The 26,262-nt window shown below is 43.3% G+C and overlaps 1 protein-coding gene across 2 annotated transcripts in view; it reads left to right on the top strand.

Annotated features, from left to right (window-relative positions):
- usp47 (ubiquitin specific peptidase 47) overlaps positions 1-25,319 on the top strand; it is a 108,119-nt gene extending 82,800 nt beyond the window's left edge. For both annotated transcript variants that reach the window (XM_078415260.1, XM_078415259.1), the window contains exons 21-28: positions 10,261-10,436; positions 13,007-13,087; positions 16,000-16,115; positions 16,818-16,936; positions 17,909-18,039; positions 20,423-20,470; positions 21,553-21,683; positions 23,869-25,319. In XM_078415260.1, coding sequence (XP_078271386.1) covers positions 10,261-10,436; positions 13,007-13,087; positions 16,000-16,115; positions 16,818-16,936; positions 17,909-18,039; positions 20,423-20,470; positions 21,553-21,683; positions 23,869-24,043 — 977 coding nt within the window. In that variant the 3' untranslated portion in view covers positions 24,044-25,319. The remainder of the gene's footprint in view (positions 1-10,260; positions 10,437-13,006; positions 13,088-15,999; positions 16,116-16,817; positions 16,937-17,908; positions 18,040-20,422; positions 20,471-21,552; positions 21,684-23,868) is intronic.
- The last annotated feature ends 943 nt before the right edge of the window (positions 25,320-26,262 follow it).

The following is a 26,262-nucleotide window of genomic DNA, read 5'->3' as shown; positions in this document are numbered from 1 at the left end:
TGACGCTGGAGTATGATTTTGGGATGATGGTTTGCGGTTGCAGCAGGTTCAGAGGCAGGTGGCAAGCCACAGGTTTATCGATACCAGTGAGGGAGATTCAGACTCAAAACGCTGTCAGTGGGCAGCACAGTGGCACAGCTGGTAAAGCTGCCTTCTCTCAGCACCAGAGACCCAGGTTCGATCCTGACTTTGTAGTGTTTACACGTTCTCCTTGTGACCGCCTGGGTTTTCTCCAAGTGTTTTGGTTTCCTCTCACATCCCAAAGACGTGCAGGTTTGTAGGTTAACTGTTCTCTCTAAAATTGCCCCTAATGTGTAGGTTAAGTGGGACAACATGGAATCAGTGTGAATGGGTGGTCAATGGTCGGAGTGAACTCAGTGGGTGAAGGGCCTGTGTATCTACACGGAACTAATGATATTTCCCTTGGAACGCAGGTATAAAAACTAAAAATATCAGTAATATCAGTAATACAACAGACCAGGCAGCACCCATGGAGAGAAAAACCGTTAATATTTTATATTCATGCCATTTAAACCTTTTTTAAAACCTCAACTGTTTTTGTTCTTCAAAGCATTAAGAGTTAATATGGAAATAGTTCAAAATACTTTGATGCATAAAACATACTGTATGGGCCACAGACGTTTAGACTGCAAGGGACAAATACGCCTTCGTTTCTCAGAATTTGCTTTAGTGGTCAGACTGCTTTCGGGTGCTGTCCAAGCACAATCATTCCCTGAATCACACTTCAGCATCAGCAGGTATTCATTTTTATGGCTGGCTTGGACACACATAAGTCATTGAGAATCAATCTTTCAAAGTAATTTAATTAATTACCTCCACTTTTCTGCATTAGTAATTTTTCTAAGAGACTGTTCTATAAGCTGAATCCGCACACAGTATTTATATTAACAGAAATGCCTTCAACTGGTTGGGCACTAATTCTGGAATTCTCCCACCTTAACACTGTTCTTGAATTTTTTGTTGACTAATCCTTGTGTGGCAATTTATATTTAATAACCACCTCTGAAGCTTTGGAAAAGACCACTTAGGGGTTTGAAGAAAGGTCTTTGACCAAAATTGTTATTTGTTCTTCTTCCCACAGATGCTGGCTGACCTGCTGAATATTTCCAACATTTTCTGTTTTTACTTCAGGCAATGTAACATTGTGCTTTTTGCAGCATTTATTACCAACCTTAAACATTTCTCCACGTAATCGCCTTTACCCTAAATCGCTTAATAACATCTGGTTAACAGAAACCAGTTAATTTCAGATTCAGCATTAATAATCAGTCCAGCATTTCCAGCAATTTGCAGAGGAGAGTTCTAGATTTCTCTCAATTTGTGTAGAAATGTTTCCTGTCATCAAGTGTCAGACTGTGTCCATCATGCCCTAGATAGACACAAAATGCTGGAGTAACTCAGCAGAACAGGTAGCATCACTGGATAGAAGGAATGGCTGACGTTTTGGTTCGAGCCCTTTTTTCAGACTCGAGGGAGAGGGAGATAAGGAAGTATCCTACTCTACTCCATAGGCTACTCTGACCAGCATAATCAGTTTCTGTCACTCTATCAGTTCTCCTTGATGTCTTGAATGCTTTGATCACATCACACTTTCATCTTCTAACTCTGTTTTTGTATTTTAATCTTTGGATTGAGCAACATTCTGAAAGATGTGCACTGCTTTCCATCCTGGGTCAGTATACCCTTCCTAAAATGTGTTGCCCACCACTAAAAACAAATGTTAAGGAGGTATTATCTAATCCTAACGCTACAGCATTATGCTCTGATTGTGTCCAGCATTCTTTTAGCCTTTTTAATAGTTCCTGCACCTATCTGACATATTAGAGGTCCATGTACAATTAAGACTTTCTGGATGTCAACACTTTTTATTTCTCATGAATTGAAAATTATTCTAGACTGCTATATTTTTTCCATGATAAATGACCTCAAACTTATCTGTCTATGTGACTGAATGTGTTGGAAGGAACTGCAGATGCTGGTTTAAATCGAAGATAGACACAAAATGCTGGAGTAACTCAGCAGGACAGGCAGCATCTCTGGAGAGAAGGAATGGGTGACGTTTCAGGTCGAGATCCTTCTTCAGACTCTGAAGAAAGGTTTTGACCCGAAATCCCACCCATTCCTTCCTTCCTTCCAGCGATGCTGCCTGTCCTGCTGAGTTACTACAGCATTTTGTGTCTTTTGTGTATGTGACTGATCTTGTAAGGACTGACAAAGATTTGATGGCCAAATGGTGTCCTGCACTGTAACAGTTCGTTGTGTCCATTTGTCATAATTATGACCAAACTTCCACAGGGTATAGAACAGAACAGAAACAGGCCCTTTGGCCACTGTGTCCATGCTGACCACGATACCAGTTTAAACTCATCCCACCTGCCTGCACATGGTCTGTATCCCTCCATTCCCTGCCTGTTCATGTGCCTGTCTAAATGCCTTTTAAATATCACTTGACGGTATGTTGCCAGTACCTACCACTCTCTGTGCTCATAAATCTTTGAACCTTTCCCCTCTATCTTTTAAGCTATGCCTGTAGTAGTTGCAAAGAGATGTGGCAGTTACTGCATTCTCTCTTTGCGTCATACATAAATAAATGACTTCTTATTCCATCATCCAGCTAGTTTTTAAAAAAGAAGCTTGAGCATATATTCTACTTTGACCCCCTTTGAACCAGATAAATAAAGCTTTTGTTCTCTCAGCTCGAACTTCAGCTGGTGTTTTCTAACGAGATGTGATATTATGCCTTCTCCAATTCTTATCAATAATGTCAGTTAGAGATTCCTCTGTTCATTACTGTGGTCAACTGATCAATAAATTAAATATATATGATCCAGAATAACAATCTGTTTGCAAATTCATGTAGACTCCCCCTGTCCACTCAAAAGTATTAATTCTTCCTGAATTACAGACACATGTACTTTTATGACTACAGGATACTCGTCTATAGTTCCTGAGCTTTTTCACCCTGTGCCGCTGATCCAATACACCTCTAAATAGAGTAGTGTCAGCGGCACTTTCCAAACGAAAGAAACAGTTATTGAATCAAAGGAACTTGGGTTACAGGGAAGTTCCACCCTTTGATGGCCTGAGTTGGAACTGTCTGATTTTTGTTATTTGTTCATTCTATAGTCCATTTTGGAACAGAATCCTATCAGAATAAAATTACTTTATAAAGTAAAGAGGATTAAATGTCATTGAAATGTCATGGAAAGGTATAGAATATAACTTAAGCTCTAGTGGAATGCTGGCTTTTAGAGAAGTCTCATACACTGAGCGACCAGCTATACAAAGTTGTGTTTAGACAATAGCTGGAGACTTGAGAGGACTTCTGAGCTCCACATGGTAGATTTTCTGGGACAACGTGCAAACTCCAAATTAGATTATGAGAAGAAATTACACAAACTAAATTGCTAAGTAATGTGATTAAAGTTTTTGTGATATATGGGGAAACTGATTCGGGGTCTCTTACATCATGAAAGAGGAATCCAGATTGGATTTTAAATTAGAGCCAGCTTTCTCCAGAGACGGTGGTGGAAATTTTGAAGTACTTCAATAGACAGACGTTGATTCGCGGTGAACCAGTTTTAGATCAGAGGATTCTGGATATTGCTCGCCATAAGTGTTGATAGGGAAGGTTACTAACATAAACAATGGAAGGGGCTGAAGGCTGTAGATGGGATTCTCCTGTTCCACAGACGCTGGGGGCACTTTTTTTTCATCTGCTTATTTTTATTAAAATTGATTATGTCCCAACACAATTTCTCCTACGATAAGTTCTCATACAAAATTATTATTTAGTCTGTTCGATCTAATCCTTTTAAAATTTTAAATCACTATGTCCATGTGTTTGTTTTATATCCCCTAGGATCTGTGCAATTATTTTTAATGCATTTTATTTCAGTGTAATATTGCCAGTTACAGAGCAGCTGACCATGGATCTTTTAGTTTGGCACATTGCATTCTTGAACTTTGGGCAAACTCTGTGCTCTCCCCCTCCACTATCATTCTGTGAAGTCATTCTTTTAAAACTCTTAAGTCTCTACTTTATTTTTCCAGGTCAAAACACTGGTGTGAAGTAATTCATATTATTCAATGTCAGTGCTTGGAGGTGTTTTATCACTGCAATGCATAAAGTGCAGCTCATCACATATTAAACACTGTGATAGATGTCCATTATATGCCCACTTTATTGTACTTATTTTCAATCTAATATATAATTGCTTTTAACTAGGTTTTTGAGCTTGTGGATCGTTGTCAGGAAGTAAAAGATGACATTGATAAGTAAATGATAAATGAGTCCTAATTACATGGATAAATGTTGATTGGCAACTGACACAGCTGTGCCATGTTTTATCTTTAAGGACAGTATAATCAGTCCGCATTTCCCAATAATACTCCCTGTTGATTCTTGCTATTTCCAAATTTTTTCAACACAATCCAAGTTTATTTCGATTTTTCTAACACTCAATTGAAAATTCTCCATAATTCCTGACTAGAACATTACAATTCAGAACAGTTTTTTAGATTTTAGGTTTTGATTTAGAGATACAGCTCACAAACAGGCCCTTCGGCCCACCGGGTCCGCGCCCCCCAGCGATCCCCGTACATTAACACTATCCTACACCTACTAAGGACAATTTTTTACATTTGCCCAGCCAATTAACCTACATACCTGTACGTCTTTGGAGTGTGGGAGGAAACCGAAGATCTTGGAGAAAACCCACACAGGTCACGGGGAGAACGTACAAACTCCTTACAGACGGCGCCCGTAGTCAGGATCGAACCTGAGTCTCCGGCGCTGCATTCGCTGTAAGGCAGCAACTCTACTGCTGTGCCACCGTGCTGAACATGATACCATGTTAAACTGATCTCTGCCAGCATGTGATCCATATCCCTTTATTCACTGCATATTCATGTGCCTATTTAAAAGCCTCTTAAATACCACTATCGTATCGGCCCCCTCCACCACCCTTGGCAGCGCACTCCAGACACCCACCACTGTGTACATTTTTTAAAAATACTTCACGCGTCTCTGTTAAATTTTCCCCTCTGACCATAAAGCTATGTCCTCTAGTCTGATATTTCCCCTCAGGAGAAAAAGGTTCGACTGTACCCTATCTATGTCTTTCGTAATTTTATACACTTCTATCTTCCCTCAACCTCTGATACAGTAGATGAGGTTTACCGGCCTCACACATTGCATAAGAATCTGACTTGCTTCCGAAACAATTAAACTCTGACTTGACCGAATGTTTACTTGAAGCCAGTTGTTTAAAGGCATGATTTGTATGCAGCACGGAATAATAAATTTTCTGTGAAACAAAATTAGATTGGTGTTCCTGTAATAAAGTGTACATCTCCCTTCCCTCTGAGAATTCTGCTATGAAACCTAACATTGACGAATCACAGATGCTGCAAACTATCCTGAATGAATACAATATTTTATGAATCCCGAGTTCTGGATCTTAATCACTCTTCACCCGTTGCAAATAAAAAATAATAAATACTGTCCAGTGAAATTGTACAATCATTAGACAAGAAGCACTTAACAGGAAACAAACCAGAATAAAATTTGAAGACTATTTCCTGATTGCTCACCCATCAAAAATCACATGCATATTCTATCCCTCATTCCTGGACGTGTTATTTGCTGGCACTACTCCTCCCACTTTTCTGCCCTTTCTCCAAGCCCTCAAAGTCTTTTCCAATTTGAAACTTTTCGAAAAATCTGCTTCTAATGCCCTTTCGGGCTTTCAAGGCCATAACTATAACAACATAACTTTGTCCTAATTTTTGACGTTTGCTAAATGGCCATTAATCTGCATCCTCTGATTACCAATCCTCTTATCTCTGGAGATTTCTCTGTACCAAAGCTGTGTTATATCCTCCCTTAACCATCCCTGTCAGAAGCTGATTAATTTCAATATCTCCAATTTTTCATGAATGGAACCATTTCAAAATCACTTTGCTAGGACCCTGGAATCCACCCCTGAGCGTGTTGTCCAGAATTATTTACGGTAGTTTTCTTGCCTTTATGTTATATCCATTCTAACAAGGCCAAGTGCCCCACAGTATTTTAAATATCTCTATAATGCTATAGATGCACAGTAGCGCAGCGGTAGAATTGTTGCCTTACCCGCCAGAAACTCGGGTTCAATCCTGACTACATGGAGTTTGTATGTTCTCCCTGTGACCATGTGGGTTTTCTCCGGGTGCCTCGGTTTCTTCCCACACTCCAAAGGCGTACAGGTTTGTAGGTTAATTAACTTTGGTAAAAACGATCCCTAGTGTGTAGGACAGTGCTAGTGTATGGGGATCACTGGTCTGCATGGACTTGGTGGACCGAAGGGCCTGTTTCTATCCTGAAAAATATTACAATCCTGAGCAATTCGTCACACTCCCTCACATATAATATTGTCTTTGCGTTCAAAAGGGATGATTGTAAGTGGCAGTTCAAAAGAAGCTTTAAATTACTTTATGGCGTTTAAATTTGAATTATTTTCTGACCATGGGGTCTTAAGCTAAACCCGATGTCATACATTGGAGAGATAGAATAGGGTCATCTGGTCGCTGACCAAATGTGCAGTAAACAATTCCAGTCACAGCAATGAAAGCTCCCTTTCATCTCCAGTGTGGCTGCCAGCCCTTAATTACATCTGGAGTTTATTACACCAGACTGTGGAAACCTTGAAGTAAAATAATAAGTCCATTGTTCGAGGATGCTAACTTGGAGCTGGACCTGTCAGACATGCACCCACACAAGGCAGCTGACCACAACCAGAAGCCATAAATATAAATGCAATATAAATATAAACACAGCAAGGGAAAGCCTCTCTTTCTTGTGAATGGTAAACATGTGGTTAAATCATAGCAGAGATGGATTTAAGCAGATGTATGAAAGAGTGGATGGGGAAGGAGGAGAGGGTGTGGTGATAGCTCGGAGGAAGCTTGTGTTGTATGTAAACACCAGCACAGAACTGTTGGGCTGAACGGCCTGTGACAAAATCTATAAATTTCATTCCAGTCTTATGTATTTATTGGCCATGTCACCCACTTTGCCAGACTGAAGTAATGAGAGGTGTGGTTAGTGATCTTAGAAGTTAAATTTTTCATTGCTTTATTATTGAATGTCAGAAGTAGTATAATACTAGAATGTTTTTTTTCTGGGTTGCACATTTTCACCATATCCACATTCAACACACCAATAGAATGTGAAAGTTTAAAATAAACTGATGGATTAACACTTCTAATTTCCTTACAGTCTAATTAAATGGAATAAGTCCATGGGAGAAATACCAATCAAAACATTGTCTTGTTGCTTCTGGCAGATTTTCAGAATGACTTCTCCCTACATTTTGGCTCAGTTTATTTTGTGACTGTTAGTCTCCAAGTCAAGCATTTTTAAAAAAAAACTCACCAGGGTGTGTGCTGGAAAGAAGTTAATGAACTTGCTTCAACCTCAAGCTACTTACAAAACTGCCTATCCCTATGATAGAATCTCACTGCAGATGATGTGCACTGGAGACAGGACTGGAGTCGGCCACATCACCCTTAATGTGGTCAACAATTAATCAAGATGATGGCTGATTTTTCCCCCTCCATGCTTGCACTATTCCACTATCCTTAGATTTCCTTAATTACCAGAAATTTGACTATCTGTTTCGGAACAAAACTCAATGACTGAGCCTCTCGGTTCATCTGGTCAACCGTCCAAAGATAGACACAAAATGCTGGAGTAACTCAGCGGGTCAGGCAGCATCTCTGGAGAAAAGGAAAAGGTGACATTTCGGGTCAAGATCCTTCAGATTGAGAGTCAGGGGAGAGGGGATTCAACCACAGCCCTCTAAGGGTAGAGAGTTCTAACCATTCATCACCCTCTAAGGGTAGAAGTCTCCTCGTCACAGTCCTGAAATTATTCAGATTGGATACCTCAGATGGGAATCATGCTGCATTTGATTTGCAAAGTCTGAAAAGAATTTTGTAAATTTCAGTGAGCTCTCTCCTCATTCTTCCAAACTCCAGAGAATAAATGCCATGTCTGTTAAACCTCTCCCCATGGGAAACATGAAGGTTAAAAGCACCAGTTTGACCTGAAGTAGGAAGTCTAGCATTATTGGTGCATTAAATGAAGCTTCCAATACACCAGTTGAGAACCCAGTGTACATGTCGGCACGGTAGCGCACGGTAGCGCAGCGGTAGAGTTGCTGCTTTACAGCGAATGCAGCGCCGGAGACTCAGGTTCGATCCTAACTACGGGTGCTGCACTGTAAGGAGTTTGTACGTTCTCCCCGTGACCTGCGTGGGTTTTCTCCGAGATCTTCGGTTTCCTCCCACACTCCAAAGACGTACAGGTATGTAGGTTAATTGGCTGGGTAAATGTAAAAATTGTCCCTAGTGGGTGTAGGATGGTGTTAATGTACGGGGATCGCTGGGCGGCACGGACTTGGTGGGCCGAAAAGGCCTGTTTCCGGCTGTATATATATGATATGATATGTTTTACTGCCACGCCGAGGCAGGTTTGGTACCATTCACCGTCCATCGATCTGTGGAGAGGAGAGATTACCAACCTGCTTTGAACTATTCAAACTGATTTATTTCATCCAGGCTTTCATCCATCATTAATTCGCATTCATCAAGATGATAGTCATTTGGTGCAGGAATGAACTGCAGATGCTGGTTTAAATCAAAGATAGACGCAAAATGCTGGAATAACTCAGCGGGACAGGCAACATCTCTGGAGAGACCCGAAACGTCATCATTCCTTATCTCCAGAGATGCTGCCTGTCCCGCTGAGATACTCCAGCATTTTGCGATAGTCCATTGGCTTGGACAATGCTTTTTAGTGATGGTATGCACCGGTGGCTGCATCTCTCAGGCATGTGAATTTTCCGCGGATATCTGCATTTTTAAAATCCATTTCCCGCGCTTTTTGCATGGTTTCCGCGTTTTTCACTTTGCCAAATAAACTGAGGAATCTGATCGAAAAAAAGAAAGAAAAAAAAAAGATGTATAGACTTGTAATGGACACCAGGGTTCCGCTCGACATCATTAGGGGTTCCTCGAGAAATCCCTCCCGCTCGCCCTGGAAGTCTCCCCGAAAATGTGGCACCTAGGCTGGGCAAGGCAGCCAATCTCAACCTCATCGGGACTTCCACGGCCGATCGGTGGGTTGAATTTGCAACCTGAGTCCGGGGCTCTGGAACTCCAGCCCAGCTGGAGCCAGCAAATCTATCCCCATAGCCGATTTCCTTGGCCTGTTGGATACACCAGCAAAGCTCTGGAACCAAGAGTGCCAGAAAATCAGTGGTGGAACTGTAATGAGCAAATATTAAATTTAAGTGCAAGATTATATAACTAAATTAATTAAGACGGGGTTTAAATATAAAACACAGCATAGAAACCAATTACCACCTTTTTGGGCTGATTATCAATTAATGTGCGAATTTACTTCAAAATGTTATTAATGTACAGTAACATATTCACATTATTTTGTAATGTCTGTTTTTACGTTGAAATGCACGAAAAGAGGCATAACTGGTAATTTTGTGTGTAAATTTTCAAAACGTTTCCAATTTTTTGACCCCCGTTCAACACAAGCGCTCGGCTCTTTTTGTTTACCTCGCTCACATGCCTGATCTCTAGAAAAAGTTACAAACTAGATTTTTAGAATTCTTACTATTACAAAAATATTCCTAAAGTTTTTAAAAGATGTATTAATTTAGGTGGTCAAGCCCTTAAACAGGTTAAGCAGCTTTGTAGGACGATGATCCGCCATAGGCACCAGCAGCAAGGAATGATATGTGTACCGTTCACCATTTTGTCTGCAAAATAAGCAGTGGAGATCTTCACAGCACTAGATGCCCGACATCCCTGCACCACAATCGGCACGGTATAGACCAAAGCATTTTCATGCTGAAGGGTGAGGGATGCATTCTGCCCAGCCCTGATCTGAGCCGATCGTTTACTTTAATAAATACTTTCCAATTTAACATTTGTCTTAGTGTTGACACTATTTAGCTGAGTCAGGAGGTAGAGCAGTACAACAGACTTTAAAATCCTTCATGATAAAGGACCATGGCAGTGGGCAGCTAATATCCTATTCTGCTCCGGCACTTCCTGTCACTTATACAGAAATAAATGCTCAATAATGTGCAAATGAACGCAGATGTTTCAATCAAATGAGTGGAAATAGAATTACTGTTTGGATGTCAGTTTTTTTTAATACTGATTTTCTTCTTGCAGAATTGTCGGTGTTTGTTGACAAGCGTATCACACTGGCTGCATTCAAGCAACAGTTAGAACCATACATTGGAGTTCCATCGTCCCAGTTTAAGATATTCCGAGTCTACGCTAATAGCCAGGAGTTTGAAAGTGTCCGATTAAACGAAACGCTTTCGTCATTCTCTGACGACAACAAGGTGAGAAATTTGAATTCTGTGGAGCCAAGATTTTTTGAGTTGATGCATTTAGCTGTTTTACACCTGACAAATTAAGTCACCACAAAGAGGTGTTCCAAGACTCTAAAGTGACTTGTCCCCTAGTGTTGCATCCATCTTGTTTAGAAGCAGGGAATGCTGTGACTCTGTGAGGGAGAACTACGACTGGCAACATTTGTGGAGAGAGAATTAATGCCCACAGTTGGTTGCTGACCTTACATCGAAACTGGAACTCTTAAAGTTTTAAGATCCCAGCTATATAGACATTTGCAGCACCGGCCCATTATTTCCAAACCATTGCAGAGCCTTCCGACCTGCTTTCGATTCCTAGCTTTTTGTCTGTGCTCATTCAAGTAACCCAGACCATAAAAATAGATGGTGGGCGCAGTAACAGGGTGCTGAAGCCTCTTGAAATTTCCCTGTCATTCAATGAGATCTGAGTTACAGTTACACAGCAATGAAGATGGGCCTTCATCCCAACAGGTCCATGACCAAGTTCACTACCTGAGTTTGTTCCATTCACCCGCATTTAGACTCTATCCCCATGAACTATTTCCATCCATTAACAGCGCATGCACCCCAGACAGACGTACAGCCCATACATAGGAGTAATGTTTGGGAGACGGCTGGGATGAATTTGCTGGCTGCCGTGAGGCTGCAGGCATCTTCTGCACGTGGGAACTCTGCTCACAGCCACGTATCCGACCTGTAAACTGTTCAGGTTACAAACCGTTCTCGGGAATGGAACCCAGTGTAACATGGGAATGATCTGAGTCATTTCCAGGTTACAGCCTGTACAAATGTCTTTTATATGTTGTAATTGGCAGGAACGGGGTACTGATTGAGAATGATCAGTCATGATCACATTGAATGGCGGTGCTGGCTCGAGGGGCCGAATGGCCTGCACCTATTCTCTATTGTCTAATTGCCACTTTGTAATTGCATATGTTGTAATTGTTGTCTTTGCCACTTGTTCTGGCAACTTGTTGCAGATACCCACCTTGAAATGGTATGAATAATTTCGCTTCAAGTCCCCTTAAAGTCTTAAACCTATGCCCTCTAGTTTTACACACCCGTGCCCTGGGGAAACAAAACTGTGGCTGTACCTTATCCATGCTCCTCATGATCTTATACATCTGTATAAGGTCACCACCCCCTTAGTCTCTTGCGCTCTAGGGAAAAAATGATTCTGGCTATCCAGTCTTTCCTGATAACTAAAACCTTCCAGACAGGACTAGTTATAAGAACCAGATGGAGGCTGCATATTATTTTCTTCCACTGCCTTTTGAGGAAGAGCATTCCAAAGATCCAAGCAAAAAAACAATTGCCTCTGTTTTAAATAGGTCACGTCTTGCCTTTCCCCTTGCCGGGATGAGTGGAGCTATGGTAGAGCTGAACCTGTTGAATATCATCCAGGCTAAAGCAGCTGTTAATTGGTAACCAAGCCCCCTCCCTTAATGTTCCACCTCACTGCACTGTGATTGTAATGAGCATTGGATAGGCCTATCCCACTGCACTTTCCAAATTCTCAACTTGTACCACAAGATGGTCAAAGGCAGCTGATGCATGTAGGCTCACAGCCTGCAGGTTCCCCTCCAAGATGCACACTGTCCTGATGCAATGTTGGTGTGGGAGCAGGAGCACCTTCCTCATATGTGAACTAAGGTAACACAGCACAACTTTCTAAAGGGCATTTAATTCTGCTCTTGCAAGTGACACCAGTATCCAATGAATTAATTTAAAAAGGCACATTCATTCAGACTTTGGATTCCAGAACCCCACTGGCTTCCAATTCTTGTTATCACCTTTCTAATTCTATAGAGAATAGATGGGATGAATACACTTTGACTTTGAATACACTACACCGGTAATAGGTGAACACAGTTTGGGAACTCACTCGTGTTCACCTATTCCCATCCATGCTTTGCCTCTCTTTCCTTTCTTTCCCTCCCTCCATACAATCAATCTGACAAAGGGTCCCGACCGGAAACGTCACCTATTCATGTTCTCCAGTGATGCTGCCTGACCCGCTGAGTTATTCCAGCACTTTTTGAGTCCTTTTGTATAAACCAGTTTTCAAGAGAGAGTTAGATTTAGCTCTTAGGGCTAACGGAACAAGGGATATGGGGAAAAAGCAGGAACGGAGTTCTGATTTTGGATGATCAGCCATGATCATATTGAATGGCAATGCAGGTTCGACGAGCTGAATGGCCTACTCCTGCACCAATTTTCTATGTTAAACCAGCATCTATAGTTCCTCGTTTCAACACCTTGCTTGTCACAATTATTGACAGCCAATTAATGCTGACGTTGGAGATGCAAGAAAGTGCTGATGCGGGAATCTTGAGCAAAGCATAATACTGGAGGAACACAACATCTCCACCCTGACGGTTCAGAACCAAAAATATCATCTGTCCATTCCCTCCACAGATGCTGTCTAACCTGTTGAGTTCCTCCAGCACTTTACGGAATGCAGACATTGGTAGCGTCTAATTTTAAATTATGGCGTAAAATTAACAAGATCCATTTTTTTGTTTTAAACAAACCTACAGATAACCATTCGACTTGGGCGAGCTCTACGGAAAGGCGAATATCGGGTTAAAGTATTCCAACTCCTGGTGAATGATCCAGAGGTAAGGCCTGCTCCTTCTCTTGATTCTAACCTCGGTCACAAGCCTGAGCAAACCCCTGAATGACCAGAATCCAATTTTATGCTCAAGTCCTTGACGTTACCACAGAACAAGGAGGGGGGGGGAGGCAGCTTGATACTGAACGTCACAAACACGGTAATTAAATTTGGCTGGATTAATTTTCTGTACATAAAACAACTCTGATTGCTGAAGCAGATTTAATTACTTCTGCTGCGATCTTAATTGACCATTTAAAATTTGAAAAAGATGAAAAGGTTGTGATTTCTGGGTTATGTCCTGGTACTTTTGGCTGTACTTGGTGGCCTTATAAGCACCTCATAAACTATATTTTGAAATGCAGTGAAATTTAACTTGTGTTAAATTTACATCTGTGTGTCAGAAGCTTGTGAATGCAACCTTGGCGGGTTCATTTTTAAATTCCCTCTAGGGTAGTAAAGATTGAGTCAAGGTAAATTTCTGTGCAAATAAAGTATTTTCCCTGGAAGGAATGGGAGGGATTTTCACGGGTTTATTTTTCATTTAGCATTTGGGAGCCACACTGTCCCTGGTAAAATAACAATCCAGTGTCACTGGTTACTCGAGAGTGCTGTAAAATATTGCCTGTTCATGATGCAACTTGTGACTGCACTTGAAACCTTGCGGATCACGGCCGTTCTCGAGAGCTCCATCCACCTCACCAGGCACTGATGGGCGTTGGTTGTTGACATGCAGTTGGGCGGAGAGTGGAAGAGCTGCGAGAGTAACGAAGGGGGCTAACTACCCCAGCCTCGCCACGGACACATCACTGAGCAATCTGTACGCAGGCAAGGGAACCAATGTGCAAGTGAATGATGTCGCTCCACGGCAGCTGCTCATTAATTTTGGTTTTGAATGAGCAACAAGGTGCAAGTTTGAATCCCCGAGTAAAGCAAACATATTGTGAAATGATAAGCAGCATTTAGATAGCTGCATTTTCTATAAAAGCCTTGGGTTCACTAATGTCCTCTTGTAAAGGAGATTTTTTGCTATAATTACCTTGCATTCTACTGTGTGAAGTAACATCTCTGGACAACATGGGATGGGCAGCACATACCCTACATTCCTTTCTGCTTCAACAAATACACTTCAAAGATCTGATTCCTCTGGACATTGGGACAGGCTTTGGATATATGTACCTCTACGATGTCAAGAATCAAGGGTGTTTAATTGTCATGTACTGTCAACAGAACAATTAAGTTCTTTCTTGCTGCAGCTTAAGTGGCTCAGTAGCACAATTGAACATAAATAAACAATGTTCAGTAAGTGAGTTTGGTATCTCGACTGCTTATGCCCAGATCATGGGCCATTCAGGATAAACATTCTCGCCGGCTGAGCTGCTGCATGTATACAGACCTGCGTTTCATCCGTATTGTCCAGTTTTGCTTCTTCGAGGTAAGAAAATAATGCTTTCAAAACTATTAACTAGGTGTATTTATGGTTCATTTGTACAGAACTATGATGATTTTGTTGGTTTTATTGCTTTATGCTTTGGCGAGTGAGCGAGATCGTGACGATGAATAACAAGCATTTTTTATTATTTTTGTTTTGGGGGAGGGGGGAGAATGAAATGAAATGTATTATTTCTATAACTATCAAACTATCAAAACTATCAACGATGCTGCCTGACCCGCTGAGTTACTCCAGCATTTTGTGTCTACCTTCGATTTAAACCAGCATCTGGAGTTTTTTTTCCTAGAGTTTGAAGGGAGGTGGGCAGAAACAGTGTCCCGTTGCAAATTTACAGTTGTGGCTGTCACACACATTCTGCATCCACTTATTCAGGTGATACGTGCTACTCCCACAGCCCAAAGTTGCACAAATGCGCATGGCTTTCCCCAGTAACATAGAAAACAAAATAAACAACAAAGTCAATCGTATGTTAATTCAAATAGGGTCCTGTAAGCATGTCCATTACAAGTTACAATGCAAAGGAAAATGGTGCAAGTATATTGAACTACTTTTTACAATCACAAGGTTATAACAGAAAATTAGAATGTCAGATACTAATTTAAATTATCCAATGTTATGGGAATCAGAAGCGACATGATTAGTCAGGAGACTCGTGATTAAGTTTTGTACTACACTTCACTTACACATGTACATGCAGAACTCATTCAGAAGTCTATTGATAGTTATAGAAATCATACATTTCATTTCATTCTCCCCCCCCAAAACAAAAAGAATAAAAAATGCTTGTTGTTCATCGTCACGATCTCGCTCACTCACCGAAGCATAAAGCAATAAAAGCAACCAAATCATCGTAGTTTTGTACAAATGAACCATAAATACACCTAGTTAATAGTTTTGAAAGCAGTGTTTTCTTGCCTCAAAGAAGCAAAACTGGAAAATACGGATGAAATGCAGGTCTGTATACACGCAGCAGCTCAGCCGGAGAGAATGTTTATCCTGAATGACCTATGGTCTGGGCATGCGGCAGTTAAGATACCAAACTCGCTTATTGAAGAAGGGCCTCGACCTGAAACGTCACCCATTCCTTCTATCCAGAGATGCTGCCTGTCCCGTTTAGTTACTCCAGTATTTTGTGTCTATGGTGTAAACCAGCATCTGCAGTTCCTTCCTACACAATAAATTAATAACCGTAATACTAGGTAAACACCATAACAAGGCAAAACTGAAATCTGTAATGCAAGCAAAGATGCATTCCATAGAGATCACTGTTCCTGAGGTTAATGTTGTACAATATTCAAGAGCCCGATGGTTCAGGTTGCTTTGTAAATATTTCATGATAACCTAAATGTTTAGTCTGGGAAGGCATGTTTGAATGTTCTTTGATGAACTTAATGAACTTAACACCAGAGTCATACTTGCATAAAAGATAGCTATGCCTATACTGTACCTATGCTTTTGTATTGCAGCCGTGTAAATTTCTCCTCGATGCTGTGTTTGCTAAAGGCATGACAGTGCGTCAGTCAAAGGAAGAGCTGCTGCCCCAGCTGAGAGAGCAATGTGGGTTGGATCTCAGCATAGACAGGTAAGGTTGGCATGAAACGCATTAAAGCACCAAGTGCCGATTTCTAAACCATTTAGCACATTGTCATCAGGTACATTTTGTTTTCTTCTGTCTGTAATTCTTTTGTTCATCTGCTAGATTTACATCCATATCCCTGACTCAGAATTTTGCAATGGGTGATATTACAAGACCGTCATTGGTGAGACCACACTTGGAATACTGTGTGAAGTTCTGGTTGCCCATCTGAAGGAAGAATGTTATTAAGTTGGGAAGGATGCAAAAGAGGTTCACCAGGATGTTACCTGGGTGTGGGTTTGAGTTACAGGAAGAGGTCGGATAGGCTGGGGAATGTTCCCTTTGGCGTATAGGAGGCTGAGGGGTAACGTCCACACTGCACAAGGAGTGCAATCTCAAAGCTATGCCAGCGGACCTGAACACAATCGACCAACACAAGACACATAGTACTTCATGTGAACCAGAGCCACAGTGTTGCCCCAGTGAACGATCGCAACGTGGTCTTGTCATTGTCTGAAAATGATTGTATCCCACTGCTAGTAAGTCTAGTTCCAGAATCGTTGGATGAATAGAGAGTGTAGACCTGAAGAGATTTCAACACAAAGTAATTAATCTGATTAATTACAATTAATAATTAAGTGGACCTATTACACTCCTGCACCATCCCTGGGTACGTTGGCTGACCATCTCTTGTCATATGTTTGACAGGTTTAGACTGAGGAAGAAAACCTGGAAGAATCCTGGAACAATATTTCTAGACTATCACATCTATGAGAACGATATCAACATCTCCAGCAACTGGGAGGTTTTCCTTGAAGCACTTAATGGTAAGCTTGCTTGGGGAAGGAGATTCCAGGTTTGAGCTCGGAGGCAGCTGAAGGCTGGTCCACCATGCAGGGAGCGTGGACAAGAAGCTGCAGCATTAGAAAGTTGTTGGGAGGAGTTTCAGGCCGGAGAGCAGTGAGACTGAATAAGGACTTTAATTTGACACGTCAAGTCAAGTCAAGTCAATTTTATTTGTATAGCACACGTGAGGGGCAGGAAGCCATGTTGGGTCTATGTGAAGAAACATGACAATGGAGGGTAGGAAACTTGGGCAGTAATTCTGTGGGCTATTGACTCTCTGCTAAAGTATGTGTAGAATCAAGTATTTCTGCCAAAGTATTTGTAGAATCCAGTACGTTCAATAGCCCTTTGGTATTATGATTGCCTTACACGTGGTATGGATTGGAATAACTCTAGATTGCTACAGAAAAGATGCCGTTAAGCTAGAAAGAGTGCAGTGAAGATTCCTCGTGCAGGAGGCTGAGGGGTGATCTTATAGAGGTATATAAAGTAGGGACCTGAAAGGAAACTTTTTACACAGACGGTGGTGGGTATTATGGAACGAGCTGCCAGAAGTAGTCATTTGGGCAGGTACAATAACGTTTAAAACACATTTGTACAAGTACATGGATAGGAAAGGTTCAGAGGAACAAATGGGACTAGCCTAGGTGGGGCATTTTGGTCAGTATGGATGTGTTGGGCCGAAAGGCCTGTTTCCCGGCAGAATCCCGTGGCCTTCTCTTCCCTTCCTGTATGGCAGCGGCTGTGGGACAGATGCTACAGTAAGCCAGTAACACTAACAGTGGCTGCAATGCGTCATTGCTGAGAATGGGGTGGATCAGTTAACTGAAGGGAAGTTTGCCCTCACTTTACCAGTGAGTGACCACAAATGCAGCACCACTGAGCGGTTTCGACAGGGCAGAAAATAATTGCCACTTCACTATTTGTTCCAACTCTGTCGGCCTTCCTCGCAGAAGCTGAGAAGATGAAGTCCCTGTCCCAGCTGGCAGTGCTGAGCAGACGATGGAGGCCGTCGCAGATGAAGCTCGACCTTTTCCAAGAGGTTGTCCTGGAGAGCAGCAGTGTGGAGGAGCTGAAGGAGAAGGTTGGTCGCCTGTTGTCACACTTGCTTTTAAATCCATCTAACCCTGCATCCTGGTAAATCTTTGACTGCTGAGCTCCTGTGATTTGGTAAACGACTCTGCAGTTATAACAACCAAGAGTAGGGAAATCAAGAACCAGAGGTCATAGCTTTAAGGTGTGAGGGGAAAAATTGAGCAGGAACCCGTGGGACAATTTTTTCCACACATAGGTTTGTGAGTATATGGAATGATCTGCCAGCGAAAGTGGTTGAGGCAGATACTATAACAATGGATTAAGGGGAGAAGGTAGGAGAATAGGGTTGAGAGGGAAAGATAGATCAGCCATGATTGAATGGCAGAGTAGACTTGTTGGGCCAAATGGCCTAATTCTGTTCCTATAAATTATGAACCCGAACAACAATTAAATGGACAGGTAAATGGATAGGACAGGTTTAGAGGGATACTAGTACAGGGTAGATCCGTTAGGCCCAAAGCTCTCCTGCATTGGTGTAGCACCCACCCCTCCCCCACTCCCCACTTCCCCTCCCCCCTCAACTCCACTCCATCCCCCCTCAACTCCACTTCCCCCCCCCCCACCCACTCCATCCCCCCTCAACCCCTCTTATCCCCCCCCCCCCTCCTCCCATCACCCCCCTCCACTCACAGGGGCGCTCTGGCACCCCCACTCGCTCACTCCATCCCCCCGTCCTCCCTCCCCCCTCCACTCTTAGGAAACCTACATACAAGATGAGATTTAGTAATAAATATATATATATATATATAGATAGATTAATGGACATACAATATATCATTTTATATTCTTACATGATTATATATTAAATATTATTATTAGATTATATTATATTTATTACCCTGGAGGTGTGTGTGAGTGTGCCGCACTGCCCACTGGGGGTTATAGTCCAGTGATGGTCTGGGTGCTGGGGCTGGGCAGGAGCAGGGGCGACTACACCTCCCAGCGGGCAGCACGGTGGGGGGAGAGACGCGCACAAGATGGCGGAGCGGGAGGAGGGTGAGAAGGAGAACGGCCGCCGTTGTTGTTGGACGCCATCGGTTGAATGAGCGCTGGAGGAGACGGAGGGGAACGATGAGACGACGGGGACGATGACCATCTTCCTCCTGCTCTGAGTCTCCCCCGGGGGAGAGGAAAAGGGGGAGGGAGCCACTCACGGCGGCAATAGCGGTGACCAGCAGCAGGAGAGCGGCCTGCCGGTGGCCATCTTCTTTCGCCTTCTCTCTGACGCCGCGCTGCACCATGGGGGGAAAGGTCAACCCTCCCCCAACTGCACAGGTGCGGAACCCCTCATTGGCCGTCACTCGGGCGGGTCCCATTGTGACGTCAAACGTGTCTGATGGGCAGGGCAGGTGAAAAGGGGATTTATTAAAGTTTAAAAGGGTGATTTATAAAGTTTAAAATGTGAAAAACGGTAAAAATATAACAACCATTTGAACCGCAGGACAACGGTAAGGTGGTACTAAAATTGTTGCGCTATCGTGAACCGTTTTGCTGTGTTTCGGGAACAGACAAATATGCAATGAAATTTATATACGTACGCAGACACACAAGATGAGTTTTAGTAATATAATAATAATGATAGATGAGCCAAATGGGACTAGCTAAAACAGGGCATTTTGGTCAGCATGGACGGGTTGTGTCGAAGGGTCTGTTTCTGTGCTGTATAACTCTAAGTAATGTGTAAACAGGACTTTAGGCTCAGCTTGACGTGGGCCATGAGTGTTCAGCATCAACTGGTCGGTCTATGCTACTTCACACTGGTTGATCTCAGCTTCACACAATTGCCACCTCACTTGGCTCACTTTTTTGGCTGTTTGGATTTGGATATTAACTTGCAGATGAAGCTGGAGCTTAAAATTATCACTGTTGGATCTTATAACCCACTGTCGGTTGGGGTGATGGAAACAATGAATCCATTTCAAGTGAATTGGATTGGCACTGAGAAAAATAACTAGAAGACTAGAGGAAAAGGGCATAAATGAGACATGCCGTAATATGGCATAGAAGGTGGTCACTCAACCCATTGGGTGCATGCCAGCTTCCAACAGCTTCCAACAGAGCAATGCCGCAAATCATTTTCACTGCTTCCTTATTTTCCTTTCGTCTGCAACACATTCACTCTCATTCACCCATCAATTCACCTATTTGCTGCTTAGATGAAGGTAAATGGGATATGCCTGGTATGGACAAGGTGGGCCGAAGGACCTTTTCTCATGCTGTATAGCCCTATGAATGTAACTTTGAGGGGCTTGCTGCAGATCAATCAAGGCAAGTGGTTAAAGAAGTCAAATAGCAGTGTAGTCTCGAGCATAGTGTGGTTCTGATGAAATGTGCCCATTTGGATGATGATTCATTTGTTCTGTCTCCCACAGTTACACGCAGTAAGTGAGATTCCCATGGAAAATGTGGAATTCGCCAAGGTGAGTGTTCTTTAAAACATATCAAAAGTGCTGGAACACCTAATTAAAAACATGCTGAAAATACTCGGCATTTCAGGTTGTCTCTGTTAATGCTTTTATATTAATTCAAACATTAACTAAGACAGAAACTGTGATCTTCTATGGGCTGTGTTGCTTCTTGCACTACAGACTTTGATTTTGCAATGTTATGGTTACCCAGTATTAAGTTTACTAATTTATTGTACTATTGCTTATTATGCGTTTATCTGTGTTACTGCGTTTGAGGGCTTGTTAAGCTGCGGCAATTAAGAATTTCATTGTTTCATTACTGGTACATATGACAATTAAACACTTTTGACTCGGCACGGTGGTGCAGAGGTAGAGTTGCTGCCTCACAGCGCGAGAGACCCGGGTTCGATCCTGACCACGGGTGCTGTCCACACAGAGTTTGTACGTTCTCCCTGTGATCTGCTTAGGTTTTCTCCGGTTTCCTCCCACACTCCAAAGACGTACAGGTTTGTAGGCTAATTGGCTTGGTAAAATTGTAAATTGTCCCTGGTGTGTGTTGGATAGTGTTAGTGTGCAGGGATCGCTGGTCAGCGTGGACTCAGTGGGCCGAAGGACCTGCTTCTGCACTGGTTCTCTAAACTAAACTGAGACTAAAGTAATTGTCTGATTTTGTTTTGGTAATTGTGGAGTACGATGCCACCATTGTATTGCACAAGCAACTACGAATGCTGGAAGATGAGAAATCATGGTGCTGGCGTAACTCAATGGGCCAGGTAGCATTTGTGAAATGTCGCCTGTCTATTTCCCTCCACGGATGCTGCCTGACCCGCTGAGTTACTCCAGCACTTTGTCAATCTTCAACATATCCTTCTGTCTAGATTTGTCTTCACTAAATTGTGAAGAGGTGCACAAGCATGGGAAATGCTAAATGACCTGTGGTAATTATCTATTCCACCTCCCTCTGGTGCAGATTCACCCACAGCAGGCTCCTCTCATCAACAGGCAGCCAGTTGTTGTGAAGCAATGTGTTTAATTAAATGAATTAACAGGCATTGTTGATAATTATTAATGGTGCTCTATCTTGTGTTGCACAGGGCAGGGGAACATTTCCCTGTGACATTTCAGTGCTGGAGGTTCACCAGGATTTGGACTGGAATCCCAAAGTGACCACCCTGAATGTCTGGCCACTTTACATCTGTGACGACGGAGCAGTCATCTTCTACAGGTACCCGGGTTCAGTGAGTGGGGCCGCACTGTGACACCTATCCTCTCAACACCTCACCCACAATATACAAGTCAAGTCAAGTCAAGTCAATTTATTTGTATAGCACATTTAAAAACAACCCACGTTGACCAAAGTGCTGCACATCTGACTAGGAAAAAAAAAGAAACATACAGTGGCAGGCAGCCAAATACAACGGCGCGGCCATCTTGAACAAAATGTTCATTCAATCACCCACAGTCCAACAACAAAAGCATTAAATAAGCATCAAAATTACACCCCCAAAAAACCCCCAAAAACACAGTCCAACAATAAAAGCACTAAACAGGCACCCAAATTACCCAACCCCAAAAACCCCCCAAAACACAGTCCAACAATAAAAGCATTAAATAGGCATTCAAATCACACAACCCCAAAACCCCCAAAAACACAGTCCAACAATAAAAGCGCTAAACAGGCATTCAAATTACACAACCCCAAAAAAAAAAAAAAAAACACAGTCCAACAATAAAAGCATCAAACAGGCACTCAAACCACCCAACCCCAAAAACACACAAAAAAAGAAACATCCATCAAAGAAACATCCATCACAGTGAGTCTCCTCCAGTCCTCTCCTCACTGTGATGGAAGGCCACAATGTCTTTCCCTTCTCCCGCTGTCCTCGCTCGCAGTCAGGTTGTTGTGGTTGCAGGCCGCACCGGACGGTCCACAGCGGGCCAAGCCCAAGGCGCGGCGCGTCGCAGCCGCTCCCGCAGCCTCCGAAAACGGCCGGCTCCGCCGATGATAAGTCCGATCCGGGGCGGGCGAACACGCTGCTGCCGCTGTTGCTGCACGTCGGGGCGGTCGTGGCTCCCGACATTGAAGCCCCCGCCCAGCAGAGAAATATCCCGCGGCATATCTTAGGCCGCGCCGGACGGTGAAATGTCCGCGACCCAAGCCCCGCGATTCGGGGCGGGCGAACCCGCTGCCACTGCCGGAGCTCCCGATGTCGGCATCCACGCGGCCCGAGCCTAAGGCGAGTCGCAGCCGCTCCCGCAGCCTCCGAAGACGGCCGGCTCCGGTGGTGGTAAGTCCGATCCGCGGGCTCTGCGAACCAGAGCCCTGGAGGCCGCCAGCTCCAGGAGTTGGGCCGATGGTAGGCCGCAGCAGGAACGGAGACACGGCCCAGAAAACAAAGGTCGGGTCTCCGTTCGGAAGGGACACATATTTACAATGTTACAGTTTCCCCCTCCCCCCCACATACACACATAGTACACAAACACAAAAACACCACATCACAACTACAATTAAGACCAAAAAAACAACAAAAACACAAAGACAAATGGACCGCAGGTGAGCCGCTGCAGCTGCTAGGGCAGTGCCGCCATTTTGTGTCATACAGTGCACACTCTGTCGGTGCTGGACAACAGGCACCTCTCTAAGAGCCTGGCTTTGGCCAATAGCTTTTATGTTTTCTCAAGCTCACTTAATACGACTAAACTGCTGTGAGTGTCCCTGCCTCCACCACCCCTCCGGGCAGTGTTGGTGATCTGGACCCAACCCCATTGTTGATGTGCCACCCAGTTTCACATTCTGATTTCGTTGATGCCAAGTTGAAAGGTTTGCAGCTTTAGGGTGAGCATATGGGAATAAATCACTGTAAAAACTATGTACAAAGTATTAATAAAAATGTATTTCAGTTTGCAAGGTTATTACAGAACAGCAGTTTGCATCTGCATTTGCTGTCAGGCTAGTTTCTTCTTCTCAGGCAGTGTCTCGGGATCGAGGGGGACTTGCACCCGGTCTGGTTCTGTGGGCTGGGTGGGCCAGTGTGGAGACTGCAGACTCTTCCACAGGCAGGGCAGGGGGTGGCTGATGGGTGGAGACAGCACTCTCCTTGTCCCACCTACATTGAGCAAGTCCTTGAACCTTATCTGCCTGGTAATCACTTCACACAACAGAGCTCAGACTGGAGAGTATTTCAGGTGTGACAATGTAGGCTTTGAGTAAGTGGTAACAAAAGTAACTGCTAACGAGAGCAGTGTTTGACATTGGGGTTTGTAAGACCATGCGATCAACTGCTTAATTAAAAGAGGTGGTTTTAATTAAAGAGAAGTCATCTTGGTCAAAATAAACCAGTCCCAACTTTCCACTGTTGTGTTTCAAAGCATGCTCTCCAAACCTCTGACTATCCCCTGTCCCTCCCCAGGGACAAGACGGAGCAGCTGATGGACCTGACGGAAGAGCAACGCAGCGGGCTACTGAAGAAAGAGAGCAGCCGCCTGCAGAAGTTGGGCCACCGGGTTAACTACTCTCCCCGCAAGGAGAAAGCACTGAAGATCTATTTGGACGGCAGCCCCAGTAAAGACTCCAGCCAGGACTGAGACCCTGCCTGGCTTGGCCCAGCTCAGCCCTGCTGATCAAACGGAACTGATTCACCACTGCCGCGTAGAACTCCTGTGGCTGCCCCCTTCTTCATTAGGTCTACCTAATGACACCAGCACTGAATGGCACAATGCCCACCAATCACAAGCCCAATGGGGAAGACTGGCTCTGAATCATGTTGTGCACTACAGTCTACAGGGCTGTAAACTTCACAAGGCTGTGCAAACCACAAAGAAGAGATTGAATCTAACCTGGGCTATGCACATACTCGCTGGAAAAGCAAGACCCCCTTCGCAAAAGGGATTTTGTAGCTGAATAAAAGCTGTGCACAGTCCGAAGAATTTGTCATTTATTTTATTCACGTATGAGCACGTTTCTCATTGATGAATTATAAAATAAGACGTACTATAAACGGGATAGGGAGGGAGCGCTTTGGGATTAGAGTGCCATTAGAACTGGAGGAAAGGGCATGGTTCGGAACCAAATGAACGAGTGTTCTCGGCGACTTTTGCTTGGCTGGAAGTTCCGTGCTTGTGGCTTTTAAAAACCTGTGCCCCTGTGTGCTGTCAGAGACGTGATTGTAACTTATGTCTTTAGCCCCAGTTTTGGTTTTGAGGATCCGGCACTGATATCGCCCGGCCGATGTTGAGACAGCCAAATGAGTTGCAGCTTGGCGGATAGATAAGGTGAGGGTGGAGATGTCCCACGCTGTCTGCCTCAGTTACACACCATGCTACACCGCGCCTGTGGTGGGTGCACTCTAAGAGGGCTGCTCACAACTGTGTTTTTCAGGGTTTCTTTCTTGTCTGTTTGGTTGATATTTGGACATTGATAACCTTTCTGCCTTTGTTAATCACCTTGGTTTAAATCGTCTCCTAAATCCACCCTGGGTTTCAATTATGTATGCTCAACCTTTTGTGATCCAGCATCAAATGGTTTCATTGGTTTGTGAATCTTGTTCCACGAGGAAACATAGATTGATTATAATTTGATGCTGTATTTAATTCACTTGACAGAATAGGGAAGTTTGTTCTCTTTAAGTGTGAATTTATTTCAATCAGTTGAAAGAAAAGGAAGCAGTTGAAACAATGCTCATGTTTAAAGGTTGGAATCAGGTCAAACACTCTTCCGCGAAGTGGAACCTCCACCCTTGCAAAACCTCCACCACTGTTTTGAACTTCGCAAGAGTTCCCAGTTTTTAATGATGCAAACGGATCATCAAAAATGCATTTTGGTGAATATTTTTTCATACCTGATGCTGTTCATAAAAGAGTAACATGCCAATAAAACATTTATTCATTCTATTCTCAAGTTTGCATTTTATGGCCATAGAATCAAGCTGTGTGGTGATTTTAATAGCTTGTATTGCTTGTTGTGAAAAGCCATGGTAGTCTATTCAAGTCTATATTTTATGTGTAAACTTCCAAGTTGTGAGATTTTGAGTCAGAATTACACCACATTGAAACAGGCCATTCAGCCCAACTCATCCAAGCCAACGAGGTTGCCTAAGTTTAAAATGTCATTGTACTATCTTCCTCCACTTCCTCTGCCAGCTCATTCCACATACCAACCACTCTGTGTGGAATAAAACTACCCTCTCAGCTTAAACATATGGCCTCTGGATTTAGACTGCCACTGTGGGGAAAAGACTGGCTTTTCACCTTTTCCATACCCCCCTCATGATTTTATAAATCTCCATAACGTCACTCCTCCGCCTCCTATGCCCCAGGGAAAAACACCCAGCACATCCAACCTCTTGTAACTCAACCTCCAGACCCAGTAACATCAATCATTTTTTTGCCGCCTCCAGTTTAATAACATCCTACCTATAGCAGGCACCAGAACTGTACACAGTACTCCAAATGTGACATGCCCAACATATTGTACGGCTGTAATATTAAAGTCCTAACTCCCTCGCCTGTATCCACCTTCCAGACTTTGTCCTGCCCCCAACTCTTTTCCAGTTTTCTCCTTCCTACTCCAACCAGTCTGAGGGATACCGTCTTGAAACGTTGTCTGTCCACTCCCTGCACAAATGCTGCCTGACCAACTGAGTTCCTCCAGGACTTTGTGTTTTGTCCCAACTCCTATACTCGATACCCTGACCGCAGAAGACCAGTGTGCAATGACAGCATCATGGTTCTACTTGACAAATGATACATTTTAGTGGGTTAGAATTGTTCATGCCTTAATTCATCACCATAATGGTGTCCGATTC

The sequence above is a fragment of the Rhinoraja longicauda genome, chromosome 18 (assembly GCF_053455715.1).
Source record: "Rhinoraja longicauda isolate Sanriku21f chromosome 18, sRhiLon1.1, whole genome shotgun sequence".
Classification (NCBI taxonomy): domain Eukaryota; kingdom Metazoa; phylum Chordata; class Chondrichthyes; order Rajiformes; family Arhynchobatidae; genus Rhinoraja; species Rhinoraja longicauda.
Note: the sequence above shows the minus strand (reverse complement) of the source record. Positions and strands in the feature narration are given on the sequence as shown.